The sequence below is a fragment of the Hippocampus bargibanti genome, linkage group LG03 (genome assembly GCF_051943395.1).
Source record: "Hippocampus bargibanti isolate YZ-2025 linkage group LG03, ASM5194339v1, whole genome shotgun sequence".
In the NCBI taxonomy this organism is placed as follows: Eukaryota; Metazoa; Chordata; class Actinopteri; order Syngnathiformes; family Syngnathidae; genus Hippocampus; species Hippocampus bargibanti.
Window position 1 is genome coordinate 23,576,861 of NC_142736.1, and position 25,973 is coordinate 23,602,833.

The 25,973-nt window shown below is 40.5% G+C and overlaps 1 protein-coding gene across 11 annotated transcripts in view; it reads left to right on the forward strand.

Moving 5' to 3' along the window:
* Positions 1–25,973, forward strand: part of pax6b (paired box 6b) — a 62,042-nt gene that overhangs the window by 21,370 nt on the left and 14,699 nt on the right. For 6 of the 11 annotated variants that reach the window (XM_088992679.1, XM_088992680.1, XM_088992678.1 and 3 more), the window contains exons 2-7: positions 2–166; positions 359–399; positions 2,798–3,194; positions 10,846–10,978; positions 16,484–16,630; positions 23,547–23,752. In XM_088992679.1, coding sequence (XP_088848805.1) covers positions 23,740–23,752 — 13 coding nt within the window. In that variant the 5' untranslated portion in view covers positions 2–166; positions 359–399; positions 2,798–3,194; ... (1 more) ...; positions 16,484–16,630; positions 23,547–23,739. Of the gene's footprint in view, position 1; positions 167–358; positions 400–2,797; positions 3,195–10,845; positions 10,979–16,483; positions 16,631–23,219; positions 23,304–23,546; positions 23,753–25,973 lie in introns of those variants that run through there. The other 5 variants (XM_088992682.1, XM_088992683.1, XM_088992684.1 and 2 more) reach the window with 5 other exon arrangements.

A 25,973-nucleotide genomic window follows, 5' to 3' on the forward strand; every position in this document is an offset into this window, starting at 1 on the left:
GGTCGTAATGAAGACCATGAAAAGAAGATGAGCTGGAGTTGTCGTGGTGGACCGTCTGGGAACGTCCGTGACGAGACTACAGGGACCGGCGTGTGTCGTGTGAGCTGGCAGCCTACGGCGTTTTGCCGCCGTGATTGACATGAGTGTTCCACTTTCTGCAAACAAGGTGAATTTGTGAGGTATCTTTTGGGAATATGACATTTAGCACATTAAAAATCACGAGCATCTATAGGCCAACCTGACACTGGCGCACAGCAGTCCCCCATGACAGATCATAACTGACATCAAACAGATGCTTGTGGTTAGTGTTGATAATTTCGCTTGCTTGTTGACTCACCGTCCTAATGTCCTCACAAAGGTGCATGATGCATATATTGAAGAATCGCACCGGGAGATAAGGTAAGGACCACTTTTGTCATCAAGTTCCCAGACCTTATTTATTTCTACAGTTTAAAGAATGCCACTTTACATCAAAAGCAGTTTTGTCGTACTGTACGAATAGTCAAAGTTATCAAACTGTAAAACATGATTTTAAAAACTTACACCTGGATGAGATCAGAGCGGAGGCGCGTGAGCCCCTTACTCCCGACCCCCCAGTAGGACTGCATCCAATCTGAAATGAAAATCCCAGAGGCCTATTGGGAGAATGAGGTTAATTAATCCCAGAGGACAAATGAATGAGCAAGGGGCTCCTCAGCCCCTAAGATCTTCCCTCCATAAAGGTCACACTTCACAGTAGGAACGACGCATGTGTTGGCCCTCTGTGAACTTCTCATCTCTCCCCTCCAAACATCCAATTTGATCTCTTCTTTCAATCAGCGGGACTGCCTCAGAACAAGCCCTCGGACATGCTAGGGTATCTAGTGCTAATGCTAAACGCTATACCCGGGGCTCTAAATCAGGCTTAGATCCTCTGACAAGCTTCGCTCTGAGGCTTCTGAGTCTGGTGCTAAATGTCTGCTGCTGGCTTTTCAACATTTGTGTTTTGATGCTGAGATTTTGTCTCTGGGCCTCTTTGTGTCATCACTGTGACCTGTGATTTGTAGGTCATCCCTCCGCTCACAACATTTCAGGCCACAGGACTTCAATCTTTTCCCTTGGTTTGAAGCCATGTCAGAAATATACATATATTATCAATATGTACATAATATATACATTAATATATTGAAGTCCAAGATGGCGCCCGAGTAGGCAGTCGTCGGCAAGTGCTCTCACGAGCCTTGCTTGTTTTGTGGTTTTTGTGTTGTATTTGTGTTCTCTTTTGTCACTATGTGTTGTTGTGTGTCGTATGGAATGGAGTTTGATTGTTTTTAAGCGTTTTTGGCCACGACATTCATCAAGGAAGAGACTGCGCTGAGTTCTTGTGCCTTTTCGGCAACACAAATATGCCAGCACTGTTTGTGATTGGGAGGAATGTCGATGCCATTTGACTGTCATCGCTGGACAGCTCTGGGGCGATTGTGCTTTTTTGCGCCTGTAAGGGGGAGCATTTTCACAGCCCCGCTTTGTTCAGTGGAAAGGTCGGTGCTGTTGGACAGTCTGCAGATGGATGGATGCATGGCTTGAGGAGCCCGAGATGAGAAGGAGCGTCAGTGCGGAGCGCCAATGCGTATGTGGAACTGACGCAGCTTGAAATTGAAGCGGATTTACGTCGAACAGAAGACGTGAGACAATGTCTTTTGGTCAATGGACGTTACAGCTTTGTGTTTGCTTTCAACATTTAGTTTGTAGCAGATGTGCACATTCCACCTTGACGTCTTTGATCCACTGGTGAAAAGGATGCTTTGATCCTCTTTCATCTAGAACTGCTTCATGCAACAAAGAGGGTGCAGAAAGTGCTTAAGATTGAATGACTGTCTGTTTCTTTGTGCTGTCATATTATTTGTTATTTAGTTTTTTTTTTAACTTCAAGACGGCGCCGCGAGAGTGGCTGCCTTTGAAGCCTGTATTTTTTTTTTTTTGCTGCTGTGAAATGTAAATTTCTCCACTGGCAGACAAAGGCTTATATAATCTAATACATGTAGGTGCCATAATTGCGTCATTTAAGATGTGTTGAGCGGGCTTGCATCTTGAGAAATGCTGCAAAAGATGTAAGCAAATGTCACAAATGCATGACAAATGGTCGATGCCTCATCAGTCTCACAAGATGTCTCCTATTGGTTGTTTTTCTTCAGCCGTTGTTGCTGATTTCTCGCAACTCAAATTAGAGGCACAACATGAGGTTGGAGAAGGCTGCTTGACTTTTTTCTCCCCTTGACTTTCTCACCTCCAATTCTCCACAACTGCTGCTTTTTGGCTCTGTGCACACAAACCACAATAATATTATCCTTCATTTATTTGTGTAACTTTTTTGTTCATGCTGATACATGTTCAGTGTTGTAAAAGGAGCAACTTTACACAAATACCCAGTTAAAACTCGTCATTAGGTAGCCGGTACGACATAAGTGTCCGACTACCCGCAGAAGGTTTCATGAGACACAAATGAGCATCCATCCAAGTGAAATGTCTATTACCCATTTTGCTGCACCATATGAATTGGTGAGCTGCAGAATTCTAATTTTCCCTCGCAAACTGTGATGCAAAACATTTATTTTAAGCCTTACTTCCAAATAAGTAGTAGTCAGCGTTAAATGGTCACAAGGCCCCTCATATTGGTCCCATTTACCGTCTGATGCGAGTGTTTCGCCCTCCATCCCATAAACAGGGTGCAGAGGCGTTTTTGGCTGCCGAGCGAGTGTCTCCCACGGGTTGTCACGTGGCTTCTAACCCCCCATAACTCCCCCCTCTCACTCTGCAGCTGGAGCTAGCAAGGCCAGATGCTATATGGCTGCACCACCCTCTGTCGCCCCTTCCCTCTTCCAGGAGGATGGTGCCCAGAGAGGAGGATGACAAACGCCTCTGCGTCCTCTTACTGACGGATTTGGACGACCTGACTCCAGCCCCGCTCAGTTCCAACCGCCAGCGCAAGATGTTGACTTAATGGAAAAGGGGTTTGGCTGTTGATGGGCCCATATGCGTTTGTATTGGGGAAATATGGCAGGCCAGCGTGTCTGTGTATCACTGTGTATCTTGTGCGCGCAATAGCATTTGTGAGTGTTTCTTGTGTGTCTTTTCACGTCGCCCAGACTGCCTACATCCATCATGCCGAGGTGCACTGGCAGAGAGCGCGACTCAGACAGCTTCACTAACACACGGTCAGTTAAATTGCCTGTTAAATTGTCTCGGTCTGTCGCTATCTTAGGTGTAGGTAAAAACATTGCACTTGAAGGCTGCACTTAATAGCAGAAATTGCCAGTCAATGCCAGTCAAAGAGGTGAGAGGGGGTAACATGACATGACAAAACCCTGGGAGAAGCTGATCTACAGGACACTTAAAGGCTATTTTGGAACATAATACTTAATTTGATTTCATGTTGACCATTTCATCCCATTACAGTGCCTCAATAAGATGCACGCAAATCTGAGCCTGCTGAATTGCAGGCTATTCATCACCCGCCACTTTGCTCCTGTAATAATTAAAACAGTCATTTCTGTGCAGCTCGTGTGACATTTCTCCCTATGCACCCAAATGGAAAATTAAGACTCATTCTTTTAACATTACAGTTAATGCGTGGATTCCCCTTGTGTACCAGCGGAACAACTAGCAGAACCATTTTTAAGGACAGTGACCTCTGAAGTTAGTCAGCCTCATCTTCTTATTAAGTAAATGGATCCAAGTAATAAGAGGAAAAACAATTTTGGAAATAAAAATGAGGGCCAACCTCAGAATGAGTTCAATTATAATAATTATACAAGCGAATTTGGTGTAATTAACAGACAAAAATCTTCATAAACGCCCCCTCATCCTGCATGCACAGACACACACACGCACACAAACACGCACAGTCTCTCTCACACACACACACACACACATGCCACCCACACACACACACACACACACACACACACACACACACACACACACACACACACACACACACACACACACACACACACATTTCTAGACAGTCATGAATTATTGATTGTGATTTTGCTTAAATTTATTCCAAAATGATTTTATGATTCAATGGATGATGAGACTAATGATTCATATGGATCATTGTTGAATTAAAATCTGACACAAGAGTTGGATACAAGAGTTCTGAGAGGCTTTTGTTGACCTGAAAATTATTATAATTCACCCAAGAAAGACATGCTCTGGCTAGTATATATGTATTTCATATTTATTTGTCAGACAGTATATGATATGATAGACAGCACAGATTCACTTTTATGATTTAAGTGTATATATTAAAGTGTCCTATTAAATAAATAAATTCTGAATCCAACATAAATATGGTCATCGTTTTCCTCATTGAAACCCCACCTCACATAAATAGAATCATTTTTCCATAAATGACCCCAATAAGTCAAATATATGTATGGAACACCCACTAAGTCTTGGGACAGCTAATGTGCTGGTTGTTAATGAAATTCAATCCAAGCAATTTATAACCATGACATATTTACTTTGAAATAGCCATGTCACCAAGCTCGTCAACTTTTATCAAGAATATTTTCTTGTGTTTCTTAATTTCTGCTGCCCTTTTCAAAATTGGATTACAGCTGCATGTGGGGGAAAAAAACTTACCAACCTAATAAAAATATTGATCTTAACAATATAGTCCATATTATAATTCATCGCTGTGGTTTCTGTATTTGTAAATTCAAAGCAAGATCGTTTTTCTTCCCACGTCCAGACCTTAATTGGTATCCAATTGGCCGCTAGGGGGCAGAAAAGCTCCATATGTGGCAACTGTGGTGCAGAGGGGGTTCGGCGCGGACAATTAATTGCTTCTGTCTCCCCGATTTCTGAGGTGATTTAGCAAAGTAAAAGTACAGTGCTCTTTTTTAATTCAATTTACTGCTTTTATCAGCCTGATGATTAACCAAACACAGGCTTCCGACCTGTGATATTAAATGTAAGGATTTTTTTGTTCTTGTATTTCATGTTCATCATAGAAACACCAAGATCTGTAGAAAAGAAACACAACACATTTACAAAAAGCCACTTGCTCAGCTTTACACAATTATTTTATTATCGATTGCCAGTTGAACCAGTGAACATTGATTATCCACCGTATATCATTTAAACGCCATTTCTTTCGGCTCAAGAAGATTGTTTGGAACCAATCTTAAACATATTTGTTAGATCTTCATGATGTGTCAAGAGGCTAAAGTGCAATCTCCTTGGTGGTTGAGCAGGAAGGAAACTTTGCGGGGGTTTCTGGCATAATCATGCCCCCATCTGCTCAACCATCTTTCAAATGTTACAATGCATTTTGTAGGAGGCAATGTCACATTGTATATATTTTATAGGCAAACTGCAGCATGTATGAGAAAAAAAACTAATGCAAATACTGTTCAGGTCATTCCAGCGTTTACATCTACATAAGATAGAATTGTGACCCACACAGCATGATAAAGTTTGTTTCTATTTGTCTAATTATTAACTGTGCAAATATTCTAACACATAGTGGCGATTTCATCATATAAAGAGAGATATCATGCAACTTTACTCTTACAATATGTCTTTATGGGGGCCTCATGTCGGACCACTGCGCAGGAATTACACTAATGCAGGATGATCGGGGCCCTTTCATGCGACAACCACCCCCACTGCCTCCACCCCCTCCCCCAACAGCTGTCCCAAAATCAATACGCGCCAAAGTATGAAAACGAACATCTACAATGCATGGATCCACTCCCTTGCACTTAGACAAATGGGCCTGCGTTTGGAAAAGAAAGGGGAAGGGTGGTATTTGGAATTTACAGAAGGAGATTTGGGTTTCGCTGAGAAGTAAAAGTTGGGATAAAATAACAAGATAAAATGAATGTTTTGCTTTTCTACTTTCATAACTTTGCTGCTGTGAAATGTAAATGTCTCCACTGCGAGACTAATAAAGGCAAATCCAATCCAATCCAAGTCCTAGAACCACAAGACTTGTGGAAATATTGCGTGATTATGGAAGTTGCAATTTGACAAGAAATTGGGTCTATGGTTTTATGTAGTATCATTCAAAAATGTATGTCAACTATAAGAGAAAGGACGTCCCACGCACGGTATCATAGTTGTAATAGAAAAACAAGTTGTAAGAAAAGTAAACCATCATGTTACATCAATAATTTGTAATTATGTTTTTTCAAATAAAATAAGGTGATAATATTTCAACAGTTGCAATTTGTAATGATGTTAAAAGGGGGTGCGGGTCACAGCCTTATGTGTAGAACCGTAAACTTTATTATTGAACTCATTCACTGCCAGATGTGCAAAAATGTGTCCACTCCAGTGCCAAGGTTTTTGTCATTGTCACTTGAATTCCAGGACCCACAGAGTATTGAGTTTTAGGACTACATAAATATTCAATGCCGCATAAGAAACCGTTGATTCTCTTCTTTAATCAGAAAAAAAGTTAATTCCTGAAATATATGGGTCTGGAGTTATATGAGCTTGAAATGAGGGCAGTTGTCCAAAATACAATGCAATACTTACATATTGGTTTATATAGCACTTTTACAACAGCTGAAGCTGCAACAAAGCGCTAACATGGAAAAAAGGGAAATGCTGCCCCTTGTGGAAAAGAAAAAAAAAACATTGCCACAGGCCATGGCCAGGATTTATCGGCTACTAAGAATGAAAAAAAACAAAACCCGAACACATTTGGGAATGGTGCACGATGTCATATTTTCAATTACCAAATAAATTTGTGAACGGCAGAGAATTAGTTAAAATGAATGATAAAAAAAAACAACAACTCATTTTCATGGTGGTCCAAATACCAAGTACTATGGGAATTGCCTTACTCATGATGTCTTAGTCTTATTTTGCAAATGTCCATCACATTTTCAGAAATGGAACCTCATCCCATTTCATTATCACCATATGCAAAAGAGTCTAGGTTTGTGCAATGGTGATCGTGGTGGTGGGGGCAGGGGGACTTTCTGTTGTGCACCAGCACATGAAGGAGAGAAGCTTTGCATCTGTTGGCTCCAATGTTAGTCTTAATTACTGGCCTTCATGTTCTCCGTGGCCCTCAACCGTCTTTAATTAAAACCTTGATTAGGGGGAGGAGGTCCCGGGCAAGACTATTACCAGATGGGTTTCCAGCAATAATAATAAAGACTTTATCCGCCGATGCCGGCTGCCTGTGTGCGCCATATCAAAGCGCAGCGTAAAAAAGGAGGTTGTTAATTACCACAGCGATTGCTTGTCTAATTAAGGTTCGTTTGTGATTAGATTTAGAAGTATATAAAGCCTGCATGTGCACACTTGCTGTAGGTTTTACACTATATAGACTGGGTGCGTGCACTGCGGGGTGCAGATCAATGGTGATGCGATGACCCGGAAATGTTTCTCAAGAGAGTCCACCGTAATAAGCTCGAGGTGCACAGTGGTGCTACATCATATTGCCAAACATACACCTAAGTGAGATTTTAACATCACCCCCGTCCCACCGCCCCTCAGACGCATTTCCCTCGAGTTCACCTTTTTTTAAAAATAATAATAATAATACATTTTATTTCAAGCGCCTTTCAAAACACCCAAGGACACTTTACAATAAAAACAATAGAACAAAGCACATAACAATAAAACCATAAGTAAAATGAAACATAATAAAATAGCAGCGAGAACTAGACATTGAAAGCAATTTTAAACAAATGGGTTTTGAGGTGAGCCTTGAAAATAGGGAGGGAGTCAATATTACGGATGTTGGGTGGGAGTGAATTCCAGAGTTTGGGAGCAGAGCGGCTGAAAGCTCTGCATCCCATTGTAGTGAGACGGGCAGAGGGCACATAGAGGTGGGGAGGATGAGGATCTGAGGGACCGAGAGGCAACAGAGATTTGAAGCAGGTCAGAAAGATAGGGAGGGGCAAGGTTATGGATGGCTTTGAATGTAAACAGAAGTATTTTGAATTTGATACGATGTTTAACAGGTAGCCAGTGGAGTTGCTGGAGGACAGGGGTGATGTGGTGAAAGGAGGGGGTTCTAGTGATGATCCGGGCTGAAGAATTTTGGACCAGTTGGAGTTTATGGAGAAATTTCTGATTGATACCGAAGAGAAGTGCGTTGCAATAATCGATGCGGGAGGTGACAAGACTGTGGATAAGGATAGCAGCGGAGTGAGGGGTGAGCGAGGGACGCAGACGGTTAATATTACGGAGGTGGAAATAAGCAGACCGAGTTATGTTATTTATATGGGACTGAAAAGATAGTGAGCTATCGAGGATGACACCCAGACTCTTGACCTGAGGGGAGGGGGACACGGTAGAATTGTCAATGGTGAGGGAGAAACTGTTAGTTTTGTGGAGGGTGGATTTGGTACCGACAAGAAGAAGTTCAGTTTTTTCACTGTTGAGCTTGAGAAAGTTATGGGAAAGCCAGGATTTAATTTCTGAGAGGCAACGTGAGAGGGATGAAGGTGGAAGAGAGGCGTCGGGTTTGCTGGAGAGGTAGAGTTGGATTGGATTGGATTGGATTGGATTTGCCTTTATTAGTCTCACAGTGGAGAAATTTACATTTCACAGCAGCAAAGTGATGAAAGGAATGAAAGTAGAAAAACAATGAGACATGAAACAATGAGTTGGGTGTCATCCGCGAAAAAAGGTCAAATGTATGTCACATTGAACTCATTCACTCCCACACAAATTTAGAATTGAAAATATAACATAGAGCGCCATTCCCGAAGTATTTCAAGTTTTATTTTTTTAATGCCTAGGTGCCGATAAAGTGCTGGCCATGGCCTCTGGCATGTTTTTTTGTTTTCCACCAGGGGGCAGCATTTTCCTTTTTCCATATTAGTGCTTTGATCCAGCTTCAGCTGTTGTTAAAGCGATATGTATGCATTGCATTGTATTTTGGACAGCCACCTTCATTTCTAGCTCATATAACATATAACTCCAGCCCCCATATAATGTATGAATTAACTTTTTTTCTGATGAAAGAAGAGACTTTAAGGTTTGTATTGAATGTTTATAAAATAATTATAATACATTTCATTTATAATTTATCATTTATAGCCTTTCAAAACTCTCAAGGACACTTTACAGTCACAAGATATTTTTTCTGCGGGTGAGCAGCGGCAGCCACACGCGCCTGTGTTCACTCAACCCGGAAGTAACAAAGTAAAAAAAACTAAATAACAAATAACATGACAAAACAAAGACACAGAGAGTCATTCATTCTTCAACACTTTCTGTACCCTTTTTGTGACATGAAGCAGTTCTCGATGAAAAAGGAGAGGATCTTTCCAGCAGTAGATCGGGGACGTCATGGTGGAATGTGCACGTCTATTACAAGCTAAATGTTGAACGCACACACGAAGCTGAAGTCTGAAAACTCAATATTCTGTGGGTCCTGGTATTTGAGTGAAAATGGCAACAACCCTGACACTGGAGTGGACACATTTTTGCACATCGTCTGGCAATGAATGAGTTTTTATTAATGCACTTGTGTCAGAACGTCTGCACCTTTCTTTTTTTATTCCAGACACAACAAACAGACGCGTAACGCAATAATGCATCATGATGACGACCGAACCCCCCCCCCCCCCCCCCCCCCCCCCCACACACACACACACACACTGCGAAAATGCATTTTAGCGAGTTTTGATCGGGTACACAATAAATATGAATATGGCTAAATAGGACTGCGGGAGACAATGAATGCACACGCGCGCCTTTTATATTCAAGACATTGAAACTTGCAACTAACAATCAGTTCAATTATCCTCAAGATATTTACTTCACCGTTGGCTTTGTCATCCAATGAGAGGCAGGAAAGAAAGAAGCGGGAGAAGGCAGGAGCAAGGAATAATATCTTGCTGTACTATGTGCGTCCATTTTCCACACGGTTTGTCGTCGTTATTGCCTGATTTAGTGTATTGCTTTTGCGCCGCCCCGTTTTTTCTCTTCCCCTGCACGAGTAGCAGTGCATCACACAGACGCGCGCTCAAGTTGTCACATTCTTTTAAAAGACCGCCTGCGCGTAATCATTTCTACTTGTTTGTAGTTGTACGCACGAAAATAAAACGGCTGCACCGGCCCACGGTGACTTTACACAAACTACATTGTTTTTACTGTTTTGTGCCCGATAATTGTTTAACTTTATTCTATATTGTATCTACCCCGGTTAAGGATGACACCTCGTACTGATTTCCAAAAACGTTTATTGTGGAAAACCGTGAAAACTAAGATATTTCAAACAACAATCAACATTACTACAATATGTTTGACAAGACATATAGGAAATAATCAAATTAATAACGTACCGTGTGCACTTTGTAAACCGTAAGTAGACAAACTTTAATGACGTAGAAAAACTTTAATGACGCAGACTTTATCGTTGTCTTTCTCTGGCGATCTCTCTCGCTATATCTAGTTCTTTGTCTCTAGCGATTTCTCTCGCACATCGAAACACGTAACACGGGACCGGAAGTGATCATGCCTGAATATTCCAAATAAAGTATTGGATTGGATTGGATTGGATTGGATTGGATTTGCCTTTATTAGGAGGATTTTAAGAAAAAAAAACATACATATAAAGATTCACACAGAAACGTTAAACACTTTTACAAAACAACAAGACGAAATAAATTATATTTTTGTTTTCATGGCAACCAATGACAATATTGGCGCCAGTTACATATATCCCTCTCATTTCTCTCCCAATTTTGTGCCGAAATTTTATCGAAACAACCAAAACTTTTTTGTTTGCATGAATTTGACTTCGACAATAGAATCACCCACATTATTAAAAAAAACTCATTAAATTGCACTGTACGCTGACTGACTGGATTTTTTTTTCAGCATTATGCACGAAAAAGTCTGATATGCATGGCGAATGGGTACGATCACCTACAACCCCCTTCCCTAGATTTGCTCCCATGCAGCGGTTGCTACGGTGTCTACTCGTTGCAGCAAAGTGCCCAACAGTGTGCAGGTAAGACACACTAAATGGAGTGAAGACTATTTTCCGCTCCCTCCAATCAAGGAGAGGACGGGAGTGGAGAAGCAGTAGACTGAGATCTTTATAAATGCCATCTGGTCACCTGTCACTCGCTGTGCCTGTTGAATCGTGTGGAATTGAACCACCATGTCTTTTATTTAATCATAATGTCCATCATAGTGTGCAACATCCATTAGTAGGTAAAGTCTACGCGGCATCCATGCTCATTTTCCCTTTTGGGATGTCCTCTAAGTGCAAGATCAAATTTGAATATATCCGCATATCTGGTTTCAACTCAGCGTCGTGTAACCTATGCCCGGGGGATAGTACATCAGGACCACGACTAGCCTTCTGTGTGTTTGCTATATCGCACACCATGAATTACACACAAGAATGAACAGCTTCAGCTTTATTCACTAAAGTCATCCAGCTCGAGTAATAGGGGAAAGCCCTCCGTGCAGACTGAGCTGCAAGCTTCTGACAGGTGACTTACACGTGGCAAAACAACAAAAAGGACACTAAAAAGGGTTAAACCCGGGTCAAAACATTCGAGACACGCGGAATTAGCTAACATTCTGACTGTGCTGAGAAGATGCTCGTTTGGAATGTTCGTGAGTTTTCAATTCTTGTGCAATAGTTGATGAGTGCCGATATGCATTTGCCAAACTTTCGTTTCTAAGAAAATCAAAACAGAAAGAACTAAATAGCTCTGATACACCTCTGGTGAGTGGTATAATTATACGTGTTTTCTTACATTTTTGTACGTTTCCAAAAACTCAGAGTTCCATGTGTTGGCGTTTATAAACCAAAAGTAACGCATTAAAAAATAGGTTTAAAAAACAACATGGCATCAGAGAGTATTTCTCTATTTATTTTGGGGTTGTGAAAACAGATACAGGAATTCCACCGGCAAGTTTCATATGTGAAATAATATTTAAAGTTTGTTTTTTTTATATGTTAATGTGACTGGTCAACAACGTCCTATGAGGTGTATATGATAGAGTCTATTTGTTTATATTATTGCTGATCAAAGAAGGCTGGATGTGACTTGAAGCGCATTTGTATCGAGAGGCTCATGTGTGACGGAGCTGGGCACAGGCCAACGCCCTTTAGCTGACGCGCAATTTAGCTCGCCGTGCGTAATTAAGCAGGCCCGAGTGTGTGTTACGCTTTTATTTTTTGAAAGGCTCAATACGTTTCCATTAAATGTTATTAAAGCGGGGTGAGTGACAAGCTCCCATTTGTCTTGCCAGGACATCTGACAAGCTCGTTAGCTCCCATTTTCCCCTGTCAACTCACGGTGCGACACGGACACTGACTTCTTCAGCCACTCGTGGCCACGCACAGTGACGAATGAGGAACAAAGAGAGGGGGGGGGGGAAGTGGAGATCACAATAAAATATAAGCATACATGGCAGATGTCAGTCATGCTCTCTCTCTCTCTCTCTCTCTCTCTCTCTCTCTCTCTCTCTCTCTCTCTCTCTCTCTCTCTCTCTCTCTATATATATATATATATATATATAGTCACATTTAAATGCTCATGGATTTTTTTGTTTGAGCTCATGCGCATTGGATGTGTTATGCATATTTGTGAATAAAATAAGGACATCTTGTTATTTTGGGGAAAGAAAAAAACGAAAAAGGAGGAGGTAGGGGTGACACTTAGTGGCATGGCATCTTTCCGCTCGCTGCACTTTCAGATGCAATCGTAGATCGAAGTCAGCCTTGTCACGTTGAGCCAAAGTGAATTCCTAACATCCAGGACGTGGCTGTCTACTCCGAACAAATTGCATCCAATCACCCCGGGGGAATTCGGCTAATGTCTCCATCCAGGGCCGCGGGAGAGGGGAGGGAAAACAAATCAAACCGCACACTGCAGAGCGTGGAGGGGCTTATTAAAACATTTCACACACGGGGAGAGAGAGATAGTCGTGGTGTGTGTGTGTGTGTGTGTGTGTGTGTGTGTGTGTGTGTGTGTGTGTGTGTGTGTGTGTGTGTGTGTGTGTGTGTGTGTGTGTGTGTGTGTGTGTGTGCGAGAGGTAATTAGGGTATACATGCTCGGGACATTGTCTTAAATAAATTAAATATATTCGTGGGATGTATTTCACGCCACACAAGCACGCCTGTTATTCGGGAAAGCAAGCGGCAGCAACAGGCTTTCAAGCAAACGACTCAAAAATGTATCGCCATATTAAGAACAGAAATTGACTACAAGTGAATGGATGACCAGTTGATATGCCGTCATCGATATTGCTGGTATTGTTGATAGGAACCTCTAAAGTTGATCAAGTTCTCTCGTGTTGACATCCAAGTTGTTCAATTTCAATATCATTTCTCCATCAGAACTCACTTAAGAATTAGTTTCATGGTCGAATTGACAATTTTATTCAGACACGTGAGATTTTGACATTGTGAACCCTGCGTGCTGCATGGTTCAGATCAGAATCAGAATCAGAATCATCTTTATTGCCAAGTATGTAGAACACACAAGGAATTTGTTTCCGGTAGAACACGCTGCACTAGTATCAGTCGCCACTGCAAATAAAACTAAACAATAAAACATATGATGCTTATTTTTTAAATTTAATTCTACATGTAGTGTGTATCGATTGTGCATCAGGTTCAAATCAAAATAGGTCTATAGAACAATTCCCCGTTACAGTCAGGAATCTGCCGCCACTATGCCTATTTGGTGGCATCATAAGAAAGCCAAAACATAAAATAGCAAATTTGGCCATTTTATGTTTGCCTTTTATTGTCATTCTTATTCAAATTTGATCAAACAGAGACGATTTCACAATGACTGAGCAAAATGTCTGGTTACGTAACGTTAAAACGCAATGCAAACTCCCTATATGGGCTAACAAAACTATATAATGTAGTTCAATAATGATACAGGGAATAACGTGAAGAATCTTTAAACACAAAGGGCGCAGCAAATGTAGACAGACGGTGCATCAACACTGCAAGTATGTTATGTATCCACACAAAAAAGACAAACATTACTGCAGCTTACGAAGTAGGCTAATTGTAAAAATGTGTATATATTTGGCTATTTCACATTGCTTCCAGGTAGCTTGTTTGAAAATGGCTCGACAAACTTTGTATGGGGCGATGTAGCTCTGTGCATGAATAAAAACATTATTTTCCCACTCAATATGGTTGCTATAGCTGACAAGTAGCCCATAACTGGAATCGATTAGTACTATAATGGAATGTAATGGAAAGTACTATAATAAATAAAATACAATCACAAATAGAATACAATAAATAAAATACAATTATGAATAGAAACAAGAGAAAGAGCTACACAGAAAATGCGATTTTAAATAGGTGGGGTTTGAGATTGGGAGGAAGGGAGTTCCAGAGTTTGGGGGCAGAGCAGCAGCGTCCAGTATTTACATATTTTGTTTTCGAACCATGCGTCAATCAACCACGACAGAGCACGTCGTCCGAAGGCCCTGCTCGAGCACCCCCCCTTAAGTGGTCACCGTGGAGACAGTGACGGACATGTGCCATATAAAATGGTAACCGTTAAGGCCCGATTCCCATAAAACAATGAATGTACATCGTGCTTTTAGGAAGGGTCGACGGGGCGCAGCGTGGTAACGGCGGAGGGAGAATGGCAAGTGGACAGATTTGCGTTCACGCCTGATCAGATCATGGAGAGCGTGCAAGGGTGGGGCCGGGTGCAGGGAAAGGCAGCACCTGGCTTCCACTGTTGCAGCCCTTCTCTGTTTATTGACAGCCTGATAAGCACCGGGTGGGGGGCTGGAGGGAGGCACTGTGTAGTACGACCCGTGCGGTTTCCAGCGTGGATGTCGAGCACCCTGCTGCGTTGCACGGTACCGCCGCTCCTAATGGACGTCCCTGCAAATAATAATAATGGAGCAGGCAGACCAGACCTGACCGGCCAGTACCTGTCTGCGCGCCGCCCTCTGTGGGTGTCCTCCTCCTGGGAGACGGACGGTCGTCACGATTGTCCATTTACACGCCACCTTGTTCAAATTGACACAAACACGTCAGCTTGTGAAAGAGGCGCGCCAGGCTTTTAGGGTCTCGCGCTAAAAGCCAGGGTCCTATTAGAGGGCCGGTTTATGGAGACGCACGACAAAAAGGCAAAAAAGGGGCCGGGGGAGAGAAGAAAACATCTGATTCATCTAAAATACATGATGACTTGACACCTGTACTCACCACACTTGTTGCATACCGTGTATGCGTCAATATACTGTAAATGTACACCGTGAGCAGTGACCTACACTGCATGAAAAAAACGTAATTTTGAATTTCGGTTGGACATAATCCAAATGTGTGAAACTAACACATGCCATTTTTTATTTTTGTTAAACAGGTGGAAATGACAGATTTTAATCACGTGCAACCGATGAACGTGTTGACATTCAGTGAACTCAGATTATTTTTTAAGTAAATCACATAGAATCTAGGTGATTTAATATACTTAAAAATAATCTGGGTTCACTGAATGTCAACACGTTCACTCTGCTGGAACAAGTTGGTATCCGGTTTCTTACTTTATATATGTTTTATATATGTATATTATTATTCTATCCATCTAGATTCTAGATTCTAGAATCTAGATGGATAGAATAATAATATACTGACGCAAAAATGTTTTCGCAGGGACAATTATCTCGCTAAAGGGAGCAAAGTGTATCTCTGTCTGATTCTGTTCAAGTCTCTCTATCAGAATCAGAAAACCTTTATTCGTCCCACAATGGGGACATTTGCAGACCACATCAGCAATTTGAAAGGGGATGGGGATCTCTACAAATGATCGTTTTCATCCTTTTTCATATAATTGTATTTCTATCTATCTATCTATCTATCTATCTATCTATCTATCTATCTATCTATCTATCTATCTATCTATCTATCTATCTATCTATCTATCTATCTATCTATCTATCTATCTATCTATCTATCTATCTATCTATCTATCTATCTATCTATCTATCTGTCTGTCTGTCTGTCTGTCTGTCTGTCTGTCCGTCTGTTTAATAGTTTTACAGGATAATGATGAATGATGAATGTTAAAAAAGATTCATAGCTGTACGAAAAAAAAACAATATAAACAGCCATCACACATTTGTACGTTTTATACACGCATTATTATTATTATTATTATTATTATTATTATTATTATTATTATTATTATTATTATTATGTTTGATGATTAATGCTCAGACTAAAATGTTGAAAAAAATCCAGATATCTCCATTGTTATTTCGAGATGTAAACATATATAAAGTAAGAAACCGGATACCAACTTGTTCCAGCAGTGATTTGTGCAGGGTCCCATCCACGGGCCACGCTGCCTCCACGGAGCACTTCCCCATTTTCTTCGCCCGGCGTCCCAGCCGATTTGTGACGTGCCGTCCCCCCGCAGCCAATCACAGGAAAGCTTGGCCTGATGCTGACGAGAAAGTTGCTGCTCTGAAGCTCACTTTTTTCTCCTCCCACCTTGCCATTCTATCTCAGTGACATTTCCACTCGGCTACGGATTTAAACTTGATAACGTTTATTCCATCGGAGGTCTACGCGGGAAGCAACGCGAGGTGGGAAAAGAAAGAAGACGGGAATTCACACAGACACGAGTCCGCCTACACGTCTGTTGTTTGTCATCTGGTGAGTTTTAATTTTACCTTCAAATGCAAGTGGTTGTTGTAATTTTCAATGTTCTCTCTTTCACTTTGATAGTAAGTATTTGCATGCACCCAGGAATTAGACAGGCTGCGCTCCGTGTATGCATTCGCTTGTCAATTTGCGGCTGTAAAAGACAACCTGGGGCGAAAAGTACATGCGGTTTGTGTTTCCCAAAAGACACACGTGCCACCTCAAAAGTCAACATCAATGAAGGAGGTCCTCATTGGTCAGTCACGTCGACTAGTGGCTGCAAGCATGTCCAGCCTGCATGCAGTATTCGTGTGTTGGACTGAGAGACTTTGTCAGGTACTTCAGCGTTTACTCCTGTCACGCGTGGCGGGCTGGGTGCTGTGACAGCATTAGCCCGCCTGCCTTTTGCCAGGAGAGAACTTCTGGTTGTGGACATATAATAATAATAATAATAATAATAATAATAATAATAATAATAATAATAATAATAATAATAATAATAAACGTACCTTGCAGAAACTCTTCATAAAATATGTTATGTCAAAAAATATGTTATTATTAGTCATTGTTAACGAGCAGATGTTCACGTGAAATCTTCCACAGAATTCACAAATAACAATGCAGTGACTGACAGGACATTATAGGAAACACACAATTTAAATGGCCATTTCCGAAGTTGATTGTTATGATTTTTTAAGGATTTATCAGTTAATAATAATATATGCATCATACTATGACAATGCATGGAAAGAACTACTGTACGTAGAAACAAAATATCAAAATCAAATGTGTCAATTTGATTATCTGCTTGAAAAATCAACATATATCAATAGGCCTTTTCTTTTATACTTGCACTATGTACAGTTTTTATGAAACAATTTTACTTTTTAATGTTACAGTATACAGTATACACCTCTGTCTTCTGACATTTTTTATTATGCTTAGAATATCTTGTTTTTTATCTTTCCCCCCCATGCCACCCCCTTTCAAATTGCTTATGTGGACTGGAAATTTCGCCATTGTTCGACGATTAAAGGCTTTCTGATTCTGATTCTGATTAATAGTCATAATAACGATACATTTTATGATACATCTATTAGAACATATTACGTTGAAAATGAAATATTGGTAATATTTTGTTTGCAGTTTCTCTTCCTGGCTCCTTTTGCACTTTTCTTGGGTGTAAAAAGTATTTTCTAAACTGTCGTTTCACTCTTCAATTTCGATTATGGTCCACCTAAATCATTTGTTTTACGTTATAAATTTGTCGAAATGTGTTCACATAACTACTGTTAAGATTGATTAATACGACATCCCCACAAGTCCTTTTTTTGTTTCTTTTATTTGCATTTATTTGAAAAGTTTCCAGATGGAGGCGCAAAAAGCACATTGCCCGTGGGGGGAAATGGCGAACAGATTAGCCTTTCTTTTCAAGGTTTGACATTAGTTGCTAATCCGAATTGGGCTAATTGCTTTCCCAACATCAACCCATAGTCCCCCCCCCCTATAGTTCCCCTCACATCTCTCCATTTGCTGCCCTACCAATTTACCTCAGTACATCTAGGAAATATTATGCTCACACTGTGCTAAGCAGGCGGAGGCCCTATTGGCATGCAAGGTTTCTGCAAGGAGAGAAAGCTAGAGAGGAGACAAGGAATTAGCCAGTGGGGAGGATTTACAGCTTAACCAGGAGAAATCAATAACATGAGCAATTGTTTCCAAGGAAAACGACTTGACACACAAATTATGTTCGTGTGTGTGTGTTTTTTTTTTATAAGAGAGGAAGGTTAATAGAAGGCTGAGTTTTTGACAGCTGCAGCCTTGTGACCACTGAGCCGCAAGAACACCTCCTCGCACCGCGAGGGTATACTATTATTGTTTTGGGATGAGTCTTGACATCAGAAGATATCATACGATAGTAGCAAAAGCTAATTTTTGTCGAAGGGGCACATGTACGTCTCCTGATTTTAAACCTCTCTGACGATATCTTTGTTAAAATAAAGCAGTGCTCCAAAAATAATTTTGAGGTCTTCCAGTTTTTATTCTAACAACAAAAATTTTATTATTATTATTATTAAAAAAACAATATAAACAGCCATCACACATTTGTACGTTTTATACACGCATTATTATTATTATTATTATTATTATTATTATTATTATTATTGTTAGTAGTAGTAGTAGTAGTAGTAGTAGTAGTAGTAGTAGTAGTAGTAGTAGTAGTAGTAGTATTCGTTTCATTTATAAGAGCCTTGCAAAACATTGACCACCTCTGGTTTTTATGTCATCCAGGAGATACAATACATTTTTGCAAACATAGCAAAGAAACGTGTTCACTTCTTCTTCTTCGTCTTCTTCATCATCATCATCTTCTTCTTCTTCTTCTTCTTCTTCTTCTTCTTCTTCTTCTTCTTCTTCTTCTTCTTCTTCTTCTTCTTCTTCTTCTTCTTCTTCTTCTTCTTCTTCTTCTTCTTCTTTTTGTATTTCTCCCTGAGCACTTCTTTTTATTCTTCTTCTTGTTCTTCATTTTGTTATTATTATTATTATTATTATTATTATTATTATTATTATTATTGTGGTGATGATGATGACGACGATGATGATGATTGTGATTATTGCATGATAAGTTTCAGAAATCATAAATTGGAAGATTTTCATACTCGCGACTCTGCGGTGCGTGTTAAAGTAATGTGAGCGTTACTAGAGAGTAAATTAGAAGTGGATAAAACACAAAAATGCTTTCATTGTTTATTTATACATTCAATTAGTATAAAAATATATATATTTTTGTTACATTTTCTTTTGTTTCACCTTACAAATGAACTGTCTGTATTGTGTCAATAGTTGCTTTATGAAGTGAGTATTGTAGTATTATTGTCATCAAAATCGGGAGTCCGACGAAACCGTGAGACATGTTATTATTACATTTGGATCAAGTGGGGTTTCGTTGTTATTTAATTTGTTTCTAAAATTGCACATTGGGCCAGCATAAGGCCCGCGAGCCATAGGTCCACAACCCTCGCTGAACCATCTGGTCCAACAAGAGATCATTCCAATTGCACTCAAATGGCAAGCAATCGTGGATGGTGTTAACCAAATCTTATATTCAAAGACAGTGCTGATATCATTTCACAGCTTTTATTTTGTATGATTTGTTTGAATGTTGCTCTTGATTGATCTATTGTAATTATGATGGTGGTGAATGTTTCACTGGCCATGCAGCAAAAAAAAAAACATTGGCTATTTAATAATAGAAGTGATTTTTAAACAGCTAAGGAGGTGTATATAACATATGCTTATTAGTGTATGTTCAGTGCAAAATGTTTTTAAATATTTTAGCAAGTGATTTCTTTTCTTTTTTTTAATTCTAAAATTATAATTCGGGACAGCATATGTCATGAAACCAGTGTAAACTGAAAGCCATGTTTGCACAGGTTTCCAGCAAATGGAGTGTGTCTTTGTATAGGGGTGGGGTGGGACGGTGGGGCGGGGGCGGGGGGGGGGCTCTTTGCATGGGCCGACTCTTGAGCCACCAGTCCAAGTGAGAAGAAACAAGGCAGCAATAGGAAAGAAGCACCATGAATGTGCTCGTTTAGTTTACGGCTTGTTTGATGAAGGGGAATTGGTCAAAGTGTTGTTCCTCACTGCGGGACCCTCACAGTGACAGTTTGGAGCCGCTCCTCTCAGCTCATTATCTCGCCGGCCCACTGTGGGCCCCCATTCAGGCAAAAACTCTCTCTCTCTCTCTCTCTCTCTCTCTCTCTCTCTCTCTCTCTCTCTCTCTCTCTCTCTCTCTCTCTCTCTCTCTCTCTCTCTCTCTCTCTCTCTCTCTCTCTCTCTCTCTCTCTCTCTCTCTCTCTCTCTCTCTCTCTCTCTCTCTCTCTCTCTCTCTCTCTCTGGCAGGGTCGTTTGTCTCCTCATTGAAGGCAGTTTGGAATGTGATGGTTGTTAGGGAACCCTTTTTCACTTCCAAAGTGTTTTATTTATGAGCTCTGACTTCTCCCACTTTTTCACACGTCAAAAAAGTCAAGTGTAGGCCTCCATGACTTCATTTTATCATGGCACCCCACCCCCTTTTCCTAAAAAGGAACATTTCTCCCTTCCCCCTCTTGCAAGCAAACCCTTTTGCGCACGCACCCCCTCTTTGCTGCATGCAACTCTTCCTCTTAGGGTATCCCCTCCGCCATTTTGGGCTCAGAGGGGTTGCTTTTAGGGTGCGATGAGGTGTGCCCTAATAAGGCTGCCATTCACCAAGCGCCGTTTTATTATCAGGGAGCGTGTGGCCATGGCTACACACTCATTTGCTCCAGTTTTATTTACGCGTGCTATTTGCTCCACGTCAGGCCGCCGGAATGACGTCGGCCTTTGCCGCTCAAATGTGTCCATAAAAAGCAGCCGAGCTTGCCTAAAGGCTGCGCTCTTTACGCACGGGTCCTCTTGTTGACAGCAAGGGGGGATGAGGTGTCTGGGTGCGTGTATGGGGGCCTTGGATGCCGAGGTGGTGGGGGTGACACCCAAAAGAGTCAACAAAAGCACGTGGTGGATATATGTATTGTCTGCCTTCTTTTGCAGAGGGATTTTTTTTCAAATGCAATATGTGCAAGACGTGACTTATAATGCACGTTGCTCCAATAGTAAAAACGAAAATTTTAGTTTTCGAGTTTGGATCTTACAGTTAAAGCAAAGAATGAATAAAAGTTCGACAACACATTAAAAATAAATTGACGGGAATTAAGGGTCCTAAAGTTTTCAAACTGATACCCCACCCTGTACGACAGCAGGGGACCCACTTAGGTGTACAATTCAGCAGCCATTCTTTCTCACCAACCGTTATTTCCATTTCGTGTGAAAGGGGGTCTTTATTACCCTAATATATATTAAGCACGTTCCCAAGACACATTTGAACTTTGGAAGCACCATTATTTATTTATTTATTTATTTATTTATTTATTTATTTATTTATTTATTCATTTATTCATTTATTTATCTATGTATTATGTATTTGTTCGTGTTCTTATTTATCGTTTTTTATTTATGTATATTTATTTATTTTTTATTTATTTGTTCATACATTGAGTCAAGTATTTATTTATTTATTTATATTTCTGTATTTCTGTATTTATTTATTTCTGTATTTCTGTATTTATTTCTGTATTTATTTATTTATTTATTTATTTATTTATTTATTTATTTATTTATTTATTTATTCATGTATGTATGTATGTATGTATGTATGTATGTATGTATGTATGTATGTATGTATTCATGTATGTCTGTCTGTCTGTCTGTACGTATGTACGTATATGTACGTAAATGTACGTAAATGTACGTATGTACGTATACGTACGTATGTATTATGTATGTATTATGTATGTATTTATTTACATGTTTATTTATTTATTTATTTATTTATTAGTAAACATGAAATTGTCCTGACAAACACGTCAAGAAATTGTATACTAAATTGTTGACTTAAAATGTGACATGCTATTGAATTATCATTAAAAGTGTAATATTCAAGCTATTATTCAACAGTCAAACAACTATCAAAATTGATAGTCGTAAATTGTAATGAGGAAAGATCATAAAATGAAATCAAACCAAATTGTAATCATCAACAGATGACAATTGGGAAATAGATAGACTGGATAGATTTTTTAATTGACGTATTTCTTGGATTTCTCACTTTTGCTTATTGTGTTTACTTTAAGACGCATGCTAAATGACATTTCATTCTATTCCATAGTCACAATTTGGTAGAATGTATGGTCAAAAAAAATCGATGGCACAATTCTCAATCTAAATAGTTTCACGGACATACAAATGTTTATTGAGAAAGTTACTGATATATTCACTTGGTCCATATTGTCACGAGTGTGAGGAATGTTGTGGTCTGTGTAATATTCAGAAAATTTATGATATAATGGTATATGGGAATAATAACACATTAATTTAGTAGGCCTTTTTTTGTGGTTATACTATATGTAAATGTTCCAATTGCCGGACAAATAATATTAATCATCTTGCTTTGATGTTTGTAATCTACTAATTTATTCTGCATTGTTCAAAGTTGATCGCAACGTCCTTCCATTCCACCACCAGCTTCCTCGTGGCCTTTATGACATGATTTACCATTGCCCTTACTTCCTGGACAGGATGATGTATATAGTGATGCCTTGATTTTTTTAAAATCTTATTTTATTTTATGTTTGGATTGTAGACTTGTGCAATTCTCTCTCGTGCACTTCCCTGGTCGAGATGCCCCCTATACGCACACGGCGTGCAGCCAAGTGGCTCTTCTTCAACACTGTCCCACTTGATTTTTTTTAATATCCAGCAAGTGAACGCATCGTACCACTTGCATGCATGGGTCTGATTAGAGGGGTTTGAAGGGGTGAGGGGGTGAAGCAAGTGGAAGGGGCGGGGATGAGGGGGGACAGACCACCTCCCTCCCCTTTTTTCCTCCTCTCTCACAGTGACTCGGCCCAGTTTCCCGCTTTTGACTGTGGCGCAGGGGTGGGGGTAGTCGTGGGGTGGTGTGGTGTTTATGTGTGTGTGGGGGTGAGGGGTTGGGGGTAATGATGACAGAGGTCGGGTCGCGCTAATGGCCCAGTGAAGAGCGGCGGAGCAAGAGGAAGGAGCACATACATTAATACACTTGTTCTCCCTTCTCCAATCAGCATAGGTGTGTTCATTCTTTCTCCGAGCGCGCACCTCCTCCTTCCTTCACAACCCCCCCATCTCTCTCTCACTCTCTCTCTCTCTCTCTCTCTCTGTATCTCTCCCTCTCTCTCTGTCTCTCCCCCTCGCTTCCCAACTCTCTTTTGCTCACCCTCTCATTCGCTCTCTCCCACGGCAGCGCACATCCACGCCAAACTCGCTGCGTTGTGACATCTGAGTTCACTGTCAATCTGTGTCTGCTTCGCAGGGATATCCCCTCCGTCTCCTTCTCCTCTCCAGCAACCTTTTGGAAACTATTTTTCACCACCCAATCGACTTTCACTTCAACGAGAGAAGACCGGTCATCATCGTGGGTATTTTTCCCACCTTATTTCTTTTTCCCTTTCTCTGTGTGAGCCGTGGACAAACAGGCTGCAGAGTTTGGATTTGACAGCGACAGGATGCCCCAAAAAGGTGAGTTTATTTTTTCAATGACCTTTTCTCTTCCTCACTCCTAAAAGCATGTTCATTTTTCTTGGAGTAATTTGGAATAGTCATTTAATTTATAGATTGACTTTGCTAGGGTTTCCAGCGCTGCCAATCGCCTTTCATGTACTATATTTATTTTTTTGTTTACCAATTGCACCTGCTCCATTTTGACGTATTTCGAATGGAATAAAAAAGCCAGTGATCATACTGGAGAATTGGACGCAATGACCCGTCTAGAAAAGGCGTCAAATGGATTCATGCCGACCACTCAGCCAAGAGTTTACTTGCTGAGGAAAATAAATAAATAAATAAAAATGGGCATTAGAGGCCTCCTTAGCAAAACTTAGCGTCATTGAAAATATTGTTTTATTTGAAAATTTTAATTGCAATCAAATTAGAAGCGATTCGTTGAAGATTTTTATAAACATTTGCTCCGAAGACTTTCAACGTGACAGAGCAATCGTGGCGGTGTGCACCTTTCTTTAAAAAGTAGTTAAATCAATGCAGTCAAACTAAAAAAATGCTCCTCTTTCCTTTATTCGTCATTTTTTTCCCGAATAAAACTATTCATAGTTACTGCAATTTGCAATTATAAATATAACATGATTATAAACTACAAAAATAATTATTCTTCTAAAAAGCCTGCTGCCCCAGGATCATTTCTACAGGAGGCACCTGCATGTGAAATAAGTATGTTTCACATTTTACAGCTACTTGCAAAAAAAAACCTAGTCAGGCGCGCGTCCATGCACTTTCCATCCGTGTGTGTATGTGTGTGTGTGTGTGTGTGTGTGTGCGTGTGCGTGTGTGTGTGTGTGTGTGTGTGTGTGTGTGTGTGTGTGTGCTGGCGCGTGCGTGTGTGAGAACATAATCATATTGAATTAAAACATCCCATATTATCACGGCATAAGAAATGCAGATTAGATGCTATTGTTCACCCCGGGGAACAACAACGTTTGAGCTTTCGACCTTAAATAAATGATTAACCACATGGACGATGCAAGCTTCAAGACTCCTTATGTTGCCCTAATACAATTTATTGATGTGTTTTTATTTTTAATAAACATTTTAGATGAGTTATGACGGCATTTGATCGGATTTCGCGTTGTGATCAACGTGCTCGTGTGTGATGGAATTTTGAATGTGATTCATGGCTGAGCAAGTGCAGCCGCCGTTTTATTCGTGACCACAACACCACTTTGCATGAGGAAAAAAAAGAAACAAACTTCTCCCTCATACCCCCCTCCTCACTTTTTTCCCCTTATCTGCCCCCACAAATGAAATGCTTCTTCTAATGCATTTGTCTTTCCCCAATTGAGCGCCCTACTGCGCTGTTGTGTTCCAAGACGCGCTTTACAACCGCCACCAAACAAGCGCCACCAAATATTGAACCACGAGAAATAATTATGTTTCTCCTATTTGAAAAAAAAAAAAAAAAAAAAAAAACTCACCCAAACAAAAACAGCATTCACACTGTGGTTACACCGGGGTCACGGTCGCATGTGTGAGAGAATGTGTGTGTGTGAATGGTCCCGAAGGGGGTTGGATGCGTGCCTCCGGCTCTTTGTATTATGTGAACTTGTTGGTGTGTTTGGTTGGGAAGCTGTGCGTGTTTGTAGCGGCCGAGGCCGAGCTGTCGCCCCGGGTTTGAGGGAGCCTCTGAGGGTCTGCATTGTTGATGACTGGATCCCCCCCCCCTCCACCCAGTAGACTGCCCGCTTTATGTTCTAGCACTGTCACTGCACACTTTGAGGGTGAAATGAAGTTTAAAAGAATAGAAATCCATAGGGCAGTGTTTTTCAACCTTTTTTGAGCCAAGGTACGTTTTTTTTACATTGGAAAATTGTGCAGCACACCACAAACCAAACATTTTATGAAATGACACCACGAACAGTATAATTAATTACAATATAATTGATCAAAAATATTGATACTCAATCAGCGTGAAACTACTAGGCAACTAGCCTTTGGCGCTTTCTCGTTTACCTTTGTGTTTTTTTTTACTTGAGCTCACCGTCTTTGATTTCTTTTTCCCATCACTCATACAAGGGGCAGAATCTTGTACAGAGCCCAATTCGGAGATTTTAAAAACTTCTCCATGACTGTCATCACAACCGCTCTCGTGCATCATTAAGTCTCTCGGTGGAACAAGGCAATCAAGCTACGTGTTCCCACACGGACGAATATTGAATTACCCCCCAGTCTT